Source organism: Chiloscyllium plagiosum, unplaced genomic scaffold (genome assembly GCF_037043375.1).
Source record: "Chiloscyllium plagiosum isolate Xiang-an unplaced genomic scaffold, Cpla_swu_hap1 HiC_scaffold_3, whole genome shotgun sequence".
Lineage (NCBI taxonomy): Eukaryota > Metazoa > Chordata > Chondrichthyes > Orectolobiformes > Hemiscylliidae > Chiloscyllium > Chiloscyllium plagiosum.
In genome coordinates, this window is record NW_028270141.1 from 134,690,976 (window position 1) to 134,706,289 (window position 15,314).

The window sequence follows — 15,314 nt, forward strand, 5'->3', positions numbered from 1 at the left end:
CAGTAATGCCCATATCCTGAACAAATTTTAAAAATATATTCCTATATTTTGGGTAGTGCAAATCATTGATAGAGAAGTAATTATTGTTATGAAGAAAGAGAAAAAGACAGATACTGTTTGCAGGAACCTGCTGTGTTTCCTAAAAAAATCCAACTTTGATTGTGAAATAGATGCATTCAGGAACCTTTACTCAATACAAAGTCTCTCTCTCTCTTTTTCTTTAATTTTCTCTGACTAGAATATACATCTACCTGGCAATCTCAAACTTTCCTTACCAACTACACTCAAAATTTTGCACCGTGTAATGGTGTAACATGTTTGTGGATCTGTAGCTTTAAGAGGAGTTCCTTACCGAAATCTTTTCACAAGGGTATTGAAGTTCATTGAAGGATAGTTAGTTTGGGGCAGAAGTCATGGGTAGTGGCGAGATTGGTTTCCATGCCTTTCCCAGCCCAGCTGTATTGACAGATTGGTTTCACCAGAGAGAATGTGTTTAATTTCTCTGCTCATTTACTGGAACCTGCACCCTCCCAATGTTATACAATTATACAGTACAATTCAAAATAGCACAGGAACAGGTCTTTCAGCCCACTAAGCCTGTGCCAATTCTGATTCTTAGTTGACCCACTAATTATTGGCCATGCATGGTTTCTATCCCTCTGTTCGCCTCCTGTTCATGTTTATCAAGATACGCTTTCAACGTTGCTAACGTGCCCGCTTCCACCACCTCCACTGGTCGTGCATTCCAGGCACCCACCACCCTCTGGGTGAACAGTTTCCTCGTACTTCTCCCCAAACACTCCCCCTCTCACCTTGAACCTGTGTCCTCTTGATGATCTTTCCACTCGATCTGTACAACTCATAATTCTGTGGATCTCTGTGGTCGTCCCTTGGCCTCCATCTTTCCATTGAAAATAATCCAAATTTATCCAACCTGACCTCATAACTAAAACCCTCCAGACCAGACAACAACCTGGTAAATCATCACTGCACTCTCTCTGAAGTATCCACGTTTTTCTGATAGTGTGGTGACCAGAACTGTGTGCAATATTCCAAAAACAGCCCTAACTAAAGTTTTGTACAGCTATAACACAACTTCCCAATTTTTATATTCCAAGCCTTGGCCGATGAAAGCAAGTGTGCTGTATGTATTCTTGACCACCTTATCCCCCTGTGTTGCCACTTTCAGGGATCTGTGGACCTGTACACCCAGATCCCTCAGTATGTCAATGCACCTAAGGGTTCTGCCATTTATTCAAGGAGAAAGTGAGGACTGCAGATGCTGGAGATCAGAGCTGAAAATGTGTTGCTGGAAAAGCGCAGCAGGTCAGGCAGCATCCAAGGAACAGGAGAATCGACGTTTCGGGCATAAGCCCTTCTTCAGGAATGAGGAAAGTGTGTCCAGCAGGCTACGATAAAAGGTAAGGAGGAGGGACTTGGGGGAGTCCCTCCTCCCTACCTTTTATCTTAGCATGCTGGACACACTTTCCTCATTCCTGAAGAAGGGCTTATGCCCGAAACGTCGATTCTCTTGTTCCTTGGGTGCTGCCTGACCTGCTGCGCTTTTCCAGCAACACATTTTCAGTTCTGCCATTTATTGTATGTTTCACACCTGAATTTGTTATTCCAAAATGCATCACATCACATTTGTCTGGATTAAACTCCATCAATCATTTTTCTGTCCAAATCTGCAATCTATCATTATCCCACTGTATCCTTTGATAGTCCTCCTCATTATCTGCAACTCTGCCAATTTTGGTGTCATCCACAAATTTACTAATCAGATCACCTACATTTTCATCCACATCATTTATATACATAGGAACCTTGATTATTCGGCACTTGATTAACCAAATTTCAGATTATCCGAATAAGATTGCAAGGTCACGATGTTTGGCTAACTGTTATCCAGCATTTGATTAACCGAATTAAATATTCCCTGCCCGTGCCCTTCAGATAATGGAGGTGTGTGTGTGTGTGTGGACGTGTGTGTAAACAGAGACTCATAGAGATGTACAGCATGGAAACACACCATTCGGTTCAACTCATCCATGCCAACCAGATATCCCAACCCAATCTAGTCTCACCTGCCAGGACCCAGCCCATATCCCTCCAAACCCTTCCTATTCATATACCCATCCAAATGCCTCTTAAATGTTGCAATTGTAACTAGCCTCCACCATTTCCTCTGGCAGCTCATTCCACACATGCACCACCCTCTGCGTGAAAAAGTTGGCCCTTAGATCTCTTTTATATCTTTCCCCTCTCACCCTAAACCTGTGCCTCTGGTTCTGGATTCCGCCACCCCAGGGAAAATACCTTGTCTGTTTACCCTATCTATGCCCCTCATGATTTTATAAACCCCTATAAGGTTTCTCAACCTCCAGGGAAAATGGTCTAGCCTATTCAACCTCTCCCTATAGCTGAAATCCTCCAAACCTGGCAACATCATTGTAAATATTTTCTGAACCCTTTCAAGTTTCACAACATCTTTCTGATAGGAAGGAGACCAGAATTGCACACAATATTCCAACAGTGGCCTAACCAATGTCCTGTACAGCAGTAACATGACCTCCCAACGCCTGTACTCAATACTCTGACCAATAAAGGAAAGCATACCAAACACCTTCTTCACTATCCTATCTACCTGCAACTCCACTTTCAAGGAGCTAGGAACCTGCACTCCAAGGTCTCTTTGTTCAGCAACACTCCCCAGGACCTTACCATTAAGTGTATAAGTCCTGCAAAGATTTGTTTTCCCAAAATGCAGCACCTCGCATTTATCTAAATTAAACTCCATCTGCCACTCCTCAGCCCATCTGATCAAGATCCCGTTGTGATCCGAGGTAACCTTCACCGTCCACTACACCTCCAATTTTGGTGTCAACAGCAAACTTACTAACTATACCTTCTTAAGCTCACATCCAAATTATTATATAAATGACGAAAAGTAGTGGACTCAGCAGTGATTCTTGTGGCACTCCACTGGGCACATGCCTCCAATGTGATAAACAACCCTGCACCAACACCCTCAGTCTTCTACCTTTGAGCCAGTTCTGTATCCAAATGGCTAGTTCTCCCTGTATTCCATGAGATCTAACCATGGGGAACCTTGTCGAATGCCTTACTGAGGTCCATACAGATCATGTCCACTGCTCTGTCCTCATCAATCTTCTTTGTTACTTCTTTAAAAAACTCAATCAAGTTCGTGAGACATGATTTCCCATGCACAAAGCCATGTTGACTCCCCCTAATCAGTCCTTGCCTTTCCAAATACATGTACATCCTGTCCCTCGGGATTCCCTCCAACTTACCCACGACCGATGTCAGGCTCACTGGTCTATAATTCCCTGGCTTGTCCTTACCACCTTTCTTAAATAGTGGCACCACATTACCCAAATTCCAGTCTTCTGGCACCTCACCTGTGACTATTGATGATACAAATATCTCAGCAAAAGGCCCAGCAATCACTTCCCTACCTTCCCACAGAATTCTAGGGTCCACATGATCAGGTCCTGGGGATTTATCCACTTTTATGCGTTTCAAGACATCCAGCACTTCCTCCTCTGTAATATGGACATTTTTCAAGATGTCACCATGTATTTCCCTTCATTCTATATCTTCCATGTCCTTTTCCACAGTAAACACTGACGTAAAATACTCATTTTAGTATCTCCCCCATCTCTTGCGGTTCCACACAAAGACCATCTTGCTGATCTTTGAGGGGCCCTCTTCTCTCCCTAGTTACTCTTTGTAACTAATGTAGTTAATGTACTTGTAAAAACCCTTTGGATTTTCCTTAATTCTATTTGCCAAAGCTATCTCATATCCCCTTTTTTCCCTCCTGGTTTCCCTCTTAAGTATACTCCTACTGCCTTTATACTCTCCTATGGATTCACTCGATCTATCCTGTCTATACCTTACATATGCTTCCTTCTTTTTCTTAACCAAATCCTCAATTTCTTTAGTCACCCAGCATTCCCTATACCTACTAGCCTTTCTTTTCACCCTGACAGGAATATACTGTCTCTGCACCCCTCGTTATCTCATTTCTGAAAGCTTCCCATTTTCTAGCCATTCCTTTTACCTCCAAACATCTGCCCCCAATCAGCATTTGAAAGTTCTTGCCTCATACCGTCAATATTGGCCTTCTCCAATTTAGAACTTCAACTTTTAGCTCTGGTCTAACTAATAGAATTATGGTCACTAGCTCCAAAGTGCTCCCCCACTGACACCTCAGTGACCAGTCCTGCCTTATTTCCCAAGAGCAGGTCAAATTTTGCATCTTCTCATGAAGTTACATCCATATACTGCATCAGAAAATTTTCTTGTACATGCTTCAGAAATTCCTCTCCATCTAAACCCTTAACACTATGGCAGTCCCAGTCTGTTTGGAAAGTTAAAATCCCCTTCCATAACCACTCTATTATTCTTACAGATAGCTGAGACCTCCTGACAAACTTGTTTCTCAATTTCCTTGTGACTATTTATATATATTACAAACAACAAAGGTCTCAGTACTGATTCCTGAGGAAAACTGCTAGTTAGTGATCTCCATTTCGAAAAGCACTCTTTCACTGCTAAGCTGTCTTCTATGAACAAGCCTTCCCTTCACAGGCCCTCCCTGAATACAATCAGAATGTGATGTGCTGGTGCTTGCTTTGCTTTTTGATTTTCTTTGCTCACTGCATGATTACTTTTATGGGAAAGTAGCGCAGTGTCCTGAACAAAGCGTGACGGTAATTCTTCTTAGGACCTTAATGCTCCAGCAATTGTCAAACATGACCTGAGGCCACATTGGCAACTCCGGGTGGCTGAAGTCATCAGCTTCCAGTCAAGCATTTCCTATACTAGTGCTGTGGAATGGGACTGTGTATCTGGTAGCTCCCTGCTGCATGTGGGTGTCAGACCGCAGCACCTTTTGCCTACGAGTTAGGAGGTTCGAATCCTGATCTGGGTACTTGAGCAGAGAATCTCAACCAGCTGTCCTGGCATATTGCACGAGAGCTGTGCTGTTAGAAGCACTGTCTTTGGGATGGGATGTTTGATTGTGTCTCAGTCTACCCTCTCAGGTGGATGCAAATGATCCTGCTACAGAAAAGAGCAAAGGAGTTCACCCTGGTGTCCAGTATGGTTCACTGCTGGTCAGAAAGTGGCAAGTAGCAATGGCAGAGGTGGAAAAGAGGCTATATGCTGGGATGTTACAGCAAGAGTTCAACATGAGCAAATTAACTGACTAAAACACCTGGGAGAAAGATATATATTGGGGAAAATTTCAGGGTCAAGCACCAGATTTTGTGATGTAAGACAGCTTTCAATAAGGCAATCTGGGGAACACAGATTTAAGTTGTAGGTAAGAGATCCTGGGAGCTGTGAAGAAGATCATTTTTATGCAGTGAGCGTGTGAATGACATGATATTCCCTGAGCATGGTGATGGAGAAAGCAGGACACATCATAGGAGTATAATCGAACAAAGTTTAATGCTGAGGCACATTAAAAAAAAATGTGTTTGGTCCAGAAGAGAGGTTTTAGGCTATGTTTAAAAGGAGAAAAAGGAGACTGAGTGCTTGAAGATTTTGGAAGGGAATTCTGGAATGTAGGTCCTTGGCAGCTGATGAAGTGGCCACTAATGACAGGAAGGTTAAATACTCAAGAGGCCAGAATTGGAAGAGCGCAGATATCCTGGATGGTTTTAGGACTAGAAATAATCACAGAGCAAAGAAGGAGTGGAGGAATTTGAACAGGATGAGGATTTTAAATTCTGGCCACTTCTTTACACATGAATAGCGTTGTACAATGTTAAGAGTCATAGAGTCATAGAAATATATAGAAATAGCCTCTCCAAACGATGCCCACCTTGAAAAGGTTCTCTTCCTCCCTCCACAGTGAGTCTCCCTTTCACTGCACCCCCCAGGTCATCTAAACCCCTTCCCCCAACCCCACACTGCTGATGTAAGTCTTACGATCAAAATGTCGACTGTCCTGCTCCTCGGTTGCTGCTTGATCTGCTGTGTATTTCCAGTACCACACATTTCGACTCATAGAAATATACAGAAAGGAAACAGACCCTTTGGTTCAACTTGTCCATGCTGACTAGATATCCTAAATTAATCTAGTCCAATTTGCCAGCATTTAGACAATAGACAATAAACTCAATTTGGCTCATATCCCTCTAAACCTTTCCTATTCATATACCTATGCAGATGCCTTTTAAATGGTGTAATTGTACCAACCTCATGTAGTGGCAGCTCATTCCATACACGCACCACTCTGAGTGAAAAGATTGCTCCTTAGATCCCTTTTAAATCTTTCCCCTCTCACCTTAAACCTATGCCCTCTAGTTTTGGAGTCCCCTACCACAGGGAAAAGACCTTGTCCATTTACCCTATCCATGCCCCTCATGATTTTATAAACCTTGATAAGGTCACCCCTCAGTCTCTGACATTCCAGGGAAAATAGCCCCAGTGTATTCACCCTTTCTCTACAGTTCGCTTTCCAACAACATCCTTGTAAATGTTTTCTGAACCCTTTCATGTCTCACAACATCCTTCCTGTAGCAGGGAGACCAGAAGTGCACGCAGTATTCCAATAATGGCCAATGTCCTGTCCAGCGGCAACGTGACTTCCCAACTCCTATCCTCAATGCACTGACCAATAAAGGCAAGCATATCGAATGCTTTCACTATCCTATCTACCTGTGACCCTACTTTTCAAGGAACTATGAACCTGCACTCCCAGATCTCTTTGTTCAGCAACACTCCTCAGGACCTTATCATTAAGTGTATAAGTCCTGTCCTGATTTGCCTTTCCAAAATGCAGCACCCCATATTTATCTAAATTAAACTCCTCAGCCCATTTGTCCCATCTGACTAAGATCCTGCTGTACTGAGGTAATTTTCTTTGCTGTCCAATTTTGGTGTCATCTACAAACTTATTAACCATACCTCCGATGTTCACATCCAAGGCCATTTTCACAGATGATTTAGCTCATTGAAAATTTTAATGGGCCATGGCTCCATCTTACAAAATCCAGAGTTGTGGAAAGACAACTCAAATTTTAAAGTTAGATTACTTTTTGCCTGGCCTTTACATTCGAAATTTCCAAAACTGCACAGGTAGGAGCCATATGAGCTCTTCTTTTGGAAGCTGCAAATTAAAATCATGTAGATTGATCAGTCATGAAATTCTCTGTTAGGTCCGATTGAGACGGTACACCCTTTGAAGCCGCCTCTCTCCCGGTCTGCCTCGCAGCGCGTCCTGAAGGCCACACGACCCATCCCACCGATTGAGGGGAAGGCCAACTCACCAACAAACAAGGCCCACGATACGGATCTTACCTCGGACGACAAGAATGAAGAAGCTCCTGTTGGCGAGTTCTCAGGATGTTCAACGATGGAAGCTGAAGAGGGGCATGCTGCATCTGTCACAGTCCCTGACGAGGTGATCGGAATTAGATTCACGTCGGTAATCACTATTCTGTATACAAACCACCTCGGTTAGATTCCAGATTGTAATTACTCCCAGCTATCCATTATTTGTATATAAACTATCCAGAACCCCCCTTCACTTGGATTGCAGTCCCATTGTCAGGGGATCCATTATTCTCTATTCTTTTCCCAGGTTAAGATCTCCCTTCAGCAACTGCGCAGCAGTGCTGAGAAGAAGCGGAAATTACTGGGCGCCAGTTTATCTCAGTCATCTTTTAAGTTGCCATGTTCAGATGAGAGCACCTTTCAGCTGCTACCTTCCATACCTGTAAAGCCGGACATCCGAAGCCTTCATGCCATCATGTAAGTGACTGAGGACCAGCTGCCTAGATATTAGTTTCTTTTAGAGTTTCTTGTTGTTCCGAGTATTGTGTGAGGGTGTCCTGTTCCCCCTCAATGCTTAGCCATACTCTGTAATGACTTGCAAACTGTTCCACACCATTTTTTACATTTCCTTTCTCATGGTCAATCTTTGAGCTAATCAAGGTGAAGACTACCTTTAGAGAATGGGCATCCTGCCACAATCAACATCGAAACAGTGTTCTGGCACTGGACGGGACAGGACTGAACCAGACACAATGCATAGCCCATACTCAGCTGCTCTAATGCCAACCTTGGGGTGACATATACTACTGTGTCTTAGTGATAGATAGAGTCATTGAGGTCTACAGCACAGAAAAAAGGCCCTCCAGTCTATAGAGTCTGTGCTGGTCAAAAACTATTCGAATCACACTTTCCAGCATTTGGCTCAAAGCCTCATGTGTCTTGGCATCACAAGTGTAAATGCTACTTAAACGTTATGAGGGTTTCTACCTCTACTACCCTTACAGGTAATGAGTTCCAGATTTCCACCACCCTCTACATGAAAAATATGTCCTTTAATCACTTCTCAACTTCCTGTCCCTTTGCTTAAATCTATGCCCCTCGTCATTGACCTCTCCATCAGGTAGTAAAGTTCCTTCCTGTCAACACTATGTCCCTCATGATTTGATACATCTCATCATGTTCCCTTCAGTCACTGCTGCTCTAAGGAAAATGACCCCAGTCTACCCAATCTCTCTCCATAACTAAACCTCTTCAGTGGGAAGTGGGAAGTGCCAGGCTGCTCTGTCAGAGAGCCATTCTACTAATCCCAACACTCTCGCCCCCCCCATCCCCAACCTTTCCCTATATCCCCTCGAAATTATTTTCTCAGATAAGCATTCAATTCCCTTTTGGAAGCCAGAATTGAATTTGCCCCTCCTACATTGTCAGGCAATGCATTCTGAATCCTAACAATGCACTGTTTAAAAAGAGTTTTCCTCATGTTGCCTTAAATTCTGTTGTTAATCCTTTAAAGTAGTGTTCTCTCGATCTTGACTTCTGTCAAGTGGAACAGTTTCTGCCCCAGATTAAGAGACCAGGATCAAATTGAATGGGAGAGAGACTGTGATGGAAACTCTGTTCATCCCACCCATCCATCTAAAACCTCTCTTAAAAAGCAAAATACTGTGGATGCTGGAGGTCTGAAATAAAAACACCGAAGTGTTGGAGAAACTCAGGTCTACCAGCACCTGTGGAAAGATAAAGTTAATATTTTGAGTCCAATCACTTTTTGGAACTAAAACTATTCAAGTTATATCTAACCTTCTACAACTACCTCTGCCTCCTTCCCTACTGTCAATACGAGTCATTCCAAGACTAAATATCTCTAGTTCCCCACTGTGTTTTCCTCATTATGATGGTGAGAGTATGTGCACCACTTTTGCATTTTTTACACCACTTTTGCATATTTATGCTTTTTACACATTTGAGTAAATTTCTTCTGTTTGACTCTTGTTAGGACTCCTTTGAAGAGAGAATCAGTCACCCAAGGGTTGCATTCAGACTCTGAAAAGCAGGAGCCACAACCTCCAGGTAGGATCCCCTGCCTTCGTTTACACTTTGACATGAGAACACAGGAGCAGGATGTGGTCCGGCCCCCTTGATCTCCACTGTCATTCAATATAATCATGACTGATTTTCTACCTCAAGTCAATTTCATCTCCCAATTCTTATATTGCTTAATTCTAATATTCTTCCGAATTGGGTTAATCCCAGCCTTGAATACACTTGTCAAATTCGTAACCACAACCCTCTGAGTGAGACACTTCCATTAGTGTGTTAGTCTTGTTTCTGACACCTAGAACTGCCATGTCAACACAGATTTTGCGAAGGGAAGTAGGCATGCATACATTAAGGGCTCCTCCATCTCTCTTCAGAAACCACGAGACCACACTTTGATTTGCCGCTTGTGTGTAAAGTGACTTTCTAGATCGGCTGCTCATTTTGGTCACATTGTGTCATTGGGAATTAAAAATGGGCAATTTCTCAATTCAGAATTAAGCAATCAAAGGAAGGCTGTATGCAACTGAGGCATAAACAATCAATTTATCTGTATTGCAAATACTTGTGTCCGGTTCAAAGGCATTTTATTTATTTGTTCACGGGATGTAACTGTTGCTGGTTAGGCCCAGCATTCATCATTTACCCCTAATTGCAGTTAAAAATTAACCACATTGCTGTGGGTCTGGAGCCACATGCCAGCCAGACCAGGTAAGGACGGCAGATTTCCTTCTCTAAAGAATATTCGTGAACTAGATGGGTTTTTATGATAATTGACAGCGGTTACATAGTTGCCTCCAGGGTAGTTTTTATATTGCGGATTTTTCATTGAATTCAAATTTCGCTATTTTCCATGATGGTGTTTGAACCCATGACCCAGGGAGGCGATGGCCTTGAGGTATTATTGCTGGACTGTTAATCCAGAGATCTAGATAACATTCTGGGGACTGGGATTTGGCAGATAGTGGAATTTAAATTCAATGAACTGTCTGGAATTAAGAATCTAATGACGACCATGAATCCATTTTTTATTGTTGGAAAAACCCATCTGGTTCACAAAAGTCCCTTACGGAAGAAAGCTGTCATCCTTACCTGCTCTGCCCTACATGTGACTCCAGACCCACAGCAATGTGGTTGACTCTTAACTGCCCTCCAGGCAATTAGGGATGGGCAATAAATGCTACCTAGCTAGCGATGCCCTCATCCTATGAATGCATAGAAAAAAATCCCAGAAATTAAGTGTTCTACATTACTAGTCCAATGACATTACCATTATGTCACTGCCTCTTCCATTATTAAATGTTAAATATCAAACAAAAGTAAGAAACATTTTTCTTTTCCAAGATTTTGACAGTTTGTAGAGGGCAGCCAGAGGTTTGCAATTACATTCAGGATTGGCTGACTTAAATCATTTGCCTGCCAATTGTTTTCAAGGGGCAATTGAACCATCTTAAACAACATGCTACTTTAACATCCCAAGCAGACCTCAACCAGCTAGTTACTAATAACAAGACCAGGAGACTGGTTAGACAGGGTTTGGTACAGCAAGCTCCATGTCATTGTATGCTGCTGCTCAGTTGTCAGAGTACACTGACTGCCTCATCCTTTCATCCTAGCTTAAAGCTTGTTGGCGTTTGACCCTTTAAGATAGTGGCTCAGGAGGAGAAGTTAGTTTTAATTGCAGTTGCCATTAAAGATGACTGCAGCACACAACTCAGAGGCTAAACAGAGCAGGAACCAAGTGAAATCTACCCCTATACCTGCAAGAATGGCAGAGAGGGAAGACACAAGCATTCCTCAATCCACAACCCCTCCGGTCACAGATAGGTTCTACATTTATATAGAGAACCAGGCTTTTGGACTACTTTACTGCTATATTGGCGGACACTGCACACTATATCATAGGCAAAGCACAAAGAAAAGAACTAGAAGCAGGAATAGGCAATTCAGCCCTTCAAGCATGCTCCACCATTTACTGAGCTCAACCTCAATTCCACTTTCCTACTGATCTCCATAACAGTTCGACCCATTCCTCTCTCCACCTTAAATTTACTCAATGTCCCAGCATCGACCGCATGCTGGGGTAGTGAATTCCACAGATTCATGATCTATGATTCTGACTATGACCAGAAATAGTTTCTCCTCATCATCTGTTTTAAATCTGCCACGTCTTACCCTAAAACTATGACCCCAAATTCGAGATTGGCCCGCAAGAGGAAACATCCTTCCTAGGTTTATTTTGTTAATCTTCTTTAACAACTAATGCACCTGAACTAGATCTCATCTCATTCTTCTGATCTCCAGAAGGTGCAGGCCTAATCAATCAATCGCTCCTGATAAGCCAAACCCTTCATCTCTGGAATCAATCTAGTGAACCTCTTCTAAATTGTCCACATCTCCAAGTAAGGGGACCAAAACTGTATGCAGTACAGTCATAGAGTCATAGAGATTTACAACATGGAAACAGACCCTTCGGTCCAACACGTCCATGCCGACCAGATATCCCAACCCAAACTCGTCCCACCTGCTAGCACCTGGCCCATATCCCTCCAAACCCTTCCTAATCATATATCCATTCAAATGCCTCTTAAATGTTGCAATTGTACCAGCCTCCACCATATCCTTTGGCAGCTCATTCCATACATGTACTACCCCCTGTGTGAAAAAGATGCCTCTTAGGTCTCTTTACTCCAGGGATACTTTCACCAATGCCTTGTACATTTGCAGCAACACTTCCCTACTTTTACACTGCATTCCTTTAGCAAAAAATGCCAAAATTTTTGTTGTCTTTATTACCTGCTGTACCTTGTGTGTTGGAAGTGTTTTGACAATGGGTATAGATCTGACGAATAGTCCTCTCATTGAAAGTTGGGCGAATACCCCTATCAAACTTTCCCTCCTTAGGTATGCCGGGATGATGCTTAAAGTCCTGGTGGAAACCAGACCAAACCCAGTGGATATACTTCCTCCTTAACTCTTCAAATCAGTTTCCCTGTGCCTCTTGCATGCAAGTGAAAGTTTCAGGAGAAGAAAATCTAGTTGTAGCAGATTGTGGAAGCCAGAAGGAGAGCCTTATGGGCAGAAATGTTGAAATGCTTTTCCAGTCATTCCAACTACGCATAAAACCCATTTTTTTCTATCTGCTTATATGTGTGTGTAAAATTAGTTTTCTAAGAGGGTTAGAGTTTTAACTAGTAGTTACATGTCAACGGTTTGTAATTGTTTGTAACACAAGCTAAGTAGCTAGAATTAGTAATAAACAATAATTCTCATTAAGTACAGAAACTCAGTCTGTGATTTTGGTCAACCTGGGTCTCAACTTCAGGTACATTGGGGCATTTTATGTACTTTCATGAAAACTATTATTTGTGATAACTCTGAGAATAACTAAATTTGATTTCCAGCGTGGTACTCCAGTGAGGTGAAACATGACCGATGTCGTTAGTACTTGTACGATGTCCATTGACCCTCCTCCTTCCATTCCAGTTCCTGTCCAGGTTTTCTGAAACCTGATAGGCAACATAGCCATCTGGACTCATTCTCCTTGCTGCGCAGAACCGAGTCCATTCCCCTCACTATATTAACCTCCATTTCTCTCCCCTCACTTAAAAAACATCCTGAATCATGTTGCTCTGATTATTCTGCTTCTCCATCTTACAGAGTTTGCTTTTATCCAAACATTTAAGCACCTCAACCTTGTTAGATAATTGCAAAGACTGCAACTTCTGCTCTACAGTATTCTGGGACAGCTTATCTGAAACACTCTGGTCGCACACTCCAGTCCCTTGCTACAGTTGGAACCAGACCTCCCTGTCCTAATTTGACTGTCTTCTGGAACAAAGTGTTCAGGTATTCCTCCCTTTGATACACTGAAATGACTTCAATTCAACCTCCAATTCAAAAACTCTTGAGTTGGAGTTCCTGCAATTCTAAACATTTCCTACAGATTGTTTGCCCTGAATCACTTCTGAACCAGAGGTTTCCACATTTCTACAAGTACAGGACAATACTCGTCCTATCAGAGAGTGGTACTAAATAGATAAATGTTAATTAATTAAATCAGTCATGTGAAATTAATAATTACTATAATTAATCCAAAGCTGTTTCTACAAATGCTAATTCTGCTTACAGCTGAAAATTATACTCCCCTAATAATTAAACAGGTATCTACATGAAATATTTACTACTTCCTATTTATAAATATTCCATAACTGAGGTGTCCTTAAGCAGGTTATTTAAACCATCTCTAACAGAAGTACCAATCAGCTTACTAGATTCATAATTTTTTTTGCCATTTTTTTCTTAAACTGAGCATGCAGGCTGGTTCCTAGTAGCTGAACTGGTGCATTCCAAAGCAGTTAGGAAAAGGTATACCACCTTCAGCCACTTCACTAAACTCCCACACTAAACGAGTTCCCAATATTTCCATTTGAGCGAGCCACCCATTCTAACCTCACTTATCAGTGCAAAGTCCATACCCTTGCAGGTCACAATGCTTCAGTTACAGATCGAGGTACCTTTTAAATGAGTTGAGAGATTCTGCCTCCTACTTTAGTTAAAGATCACACAACACCATGTTATAGTGCAATAGGTTTATTTGGAAGCACTAGCTTTTGGAGTGCTGCTCCTTCATCCTTAATTTTGTCCACCCCAATCCAACACTGGCACCTCTGCATCATGACCTCCTACTTTACTGAGTAGTGAATCCTAGACACAGGCCATCCCTTTGGGGGAAAAGGTTTTTCATTGTATTTCCGTCTAATCCTTCCACCAATCACCTTGAATTTGTGCCCCAGTATTTGATCTCTACACTAGAAAAACAGTTCTTCTCTGTCTACTCTATCTAGATGCCTCATTAATTTGTCAAGTACATCACCCATAAGCCTCCCTTGTTCTAAGCAAACCAACCCTAGCTAATCCAATCTTTTCTCAGAAAGTTTCAACCCTGGATACATTCTTGTAAATTTCATCTGTACTTGTTCCAGAGCAATTTTGTCATCCTCCTTTGTTCACAGGATCTGTTGAAATGGTTCTTATGAATTTTGTGCAGTTTGAATATCACTTCTCAGTCATCTTTCTCTGGATACTTCCACTTGTCAGCAAGAGTTACAGGGTGGCTGGTTCACTTATATAATTATCTCTGACTTATTAATTAAATGTCACATCTTACAGAAATTGCTGAAGGAAAGATCAACTAATTTTGTTTGGGCTTAATGTGGCTAACTGCAGAATAGAGAGTTTCTAAGCTGGTTGTGGTTTGAAAGTGTTTCTCTATCTTGTCCACAGCCCTACAGTATTCAGCCACCTGTAAAACCAGTTGCATAATTGTCTAAAAGGATAGTAAACACTCTGGATGCTGGAAATCTTAGACAAAAGCAGAATATATTGGAGAAACTCAGCAAGTCTGGTAACATCTGTGGAGAGAGAAGCAGAGTTAAAATTTTGAGTCTGGCATGACTGTTCATTAGAAAGCACAGGTTCTTCAGAATTCTGAAGAAGAATCATACTGGACTCAAAATGCAAACTCTGTTTCTCTCTCTCTCTCCAGATTCTGTCAGACCTGCTGAGTTTCTCCAACATTATCTCTGTTTCTCTCAGAAGACCTTTATCATTTGTTTGTGGATTGGTGTCCAGTTATCAATCTGCTACTTGTTGCTAACCAAAGCTCCACCTGTACACAGCCCATTAGATCCAGTTCATCTACAAACATAAGCTGTAACCCACACCTGTGCAAACAATGTTCGCAACGAATATCAAATTACTTTCAAGACATGCAACAACACTTACAGACCCTTGTTGTAAAACAGTCTTTTTCTCATTTCAGCCCACAATTTAAACAAACACAAAAATAAAAAAAGTGACCTTTATAATCATGATTTCATTACTTGACCACCACTGATCGATTTAATCTCCGAAGTATACAAAAGCCACATCAAAACACTTTGAGTGCATTCATATCAGAG

The 15,314-nt window shown here is 42.0% G+C and overlaps 1 protein-coding gene across 7 annotated transcripts in view; it reads left to right on the plus strand.

Annotated features, from left to right (window-relative positions):
- Positions 1 to 15,314, plus strand: part of LOC122548488 (TOG array regulator of axonemal microtubules protein 2-like) — a 119,760-nt gene that overhangs the window by 48,923 nt on the left and 55,523 nt on the right. For 6 of the 7 annotated variants that reach the window (XM_087983549.1, XM_043687208.2, XM_087983548.1 and 3 more), the window contains 3 exons: positions 7,197 to 7,465; positions 7,622 to 7,791; positions 9,311 to 9,384. In XM_087983549.1, the coding sequence (XP_087839675.1) occupies positions 7,197 to 7,465; positions 7,622 to 7,791; positions 9,311 to 9,384 (513 nt within the window). The remainder of the gene's footprint in view (positions 1 to 7,196; positions 7,466 to 7,621; positions 7,792 to 9,310; positions 9,385 to 15,314) is intronic. The other variant, XM_087983551.1, reaches the window with a different exon arrangement.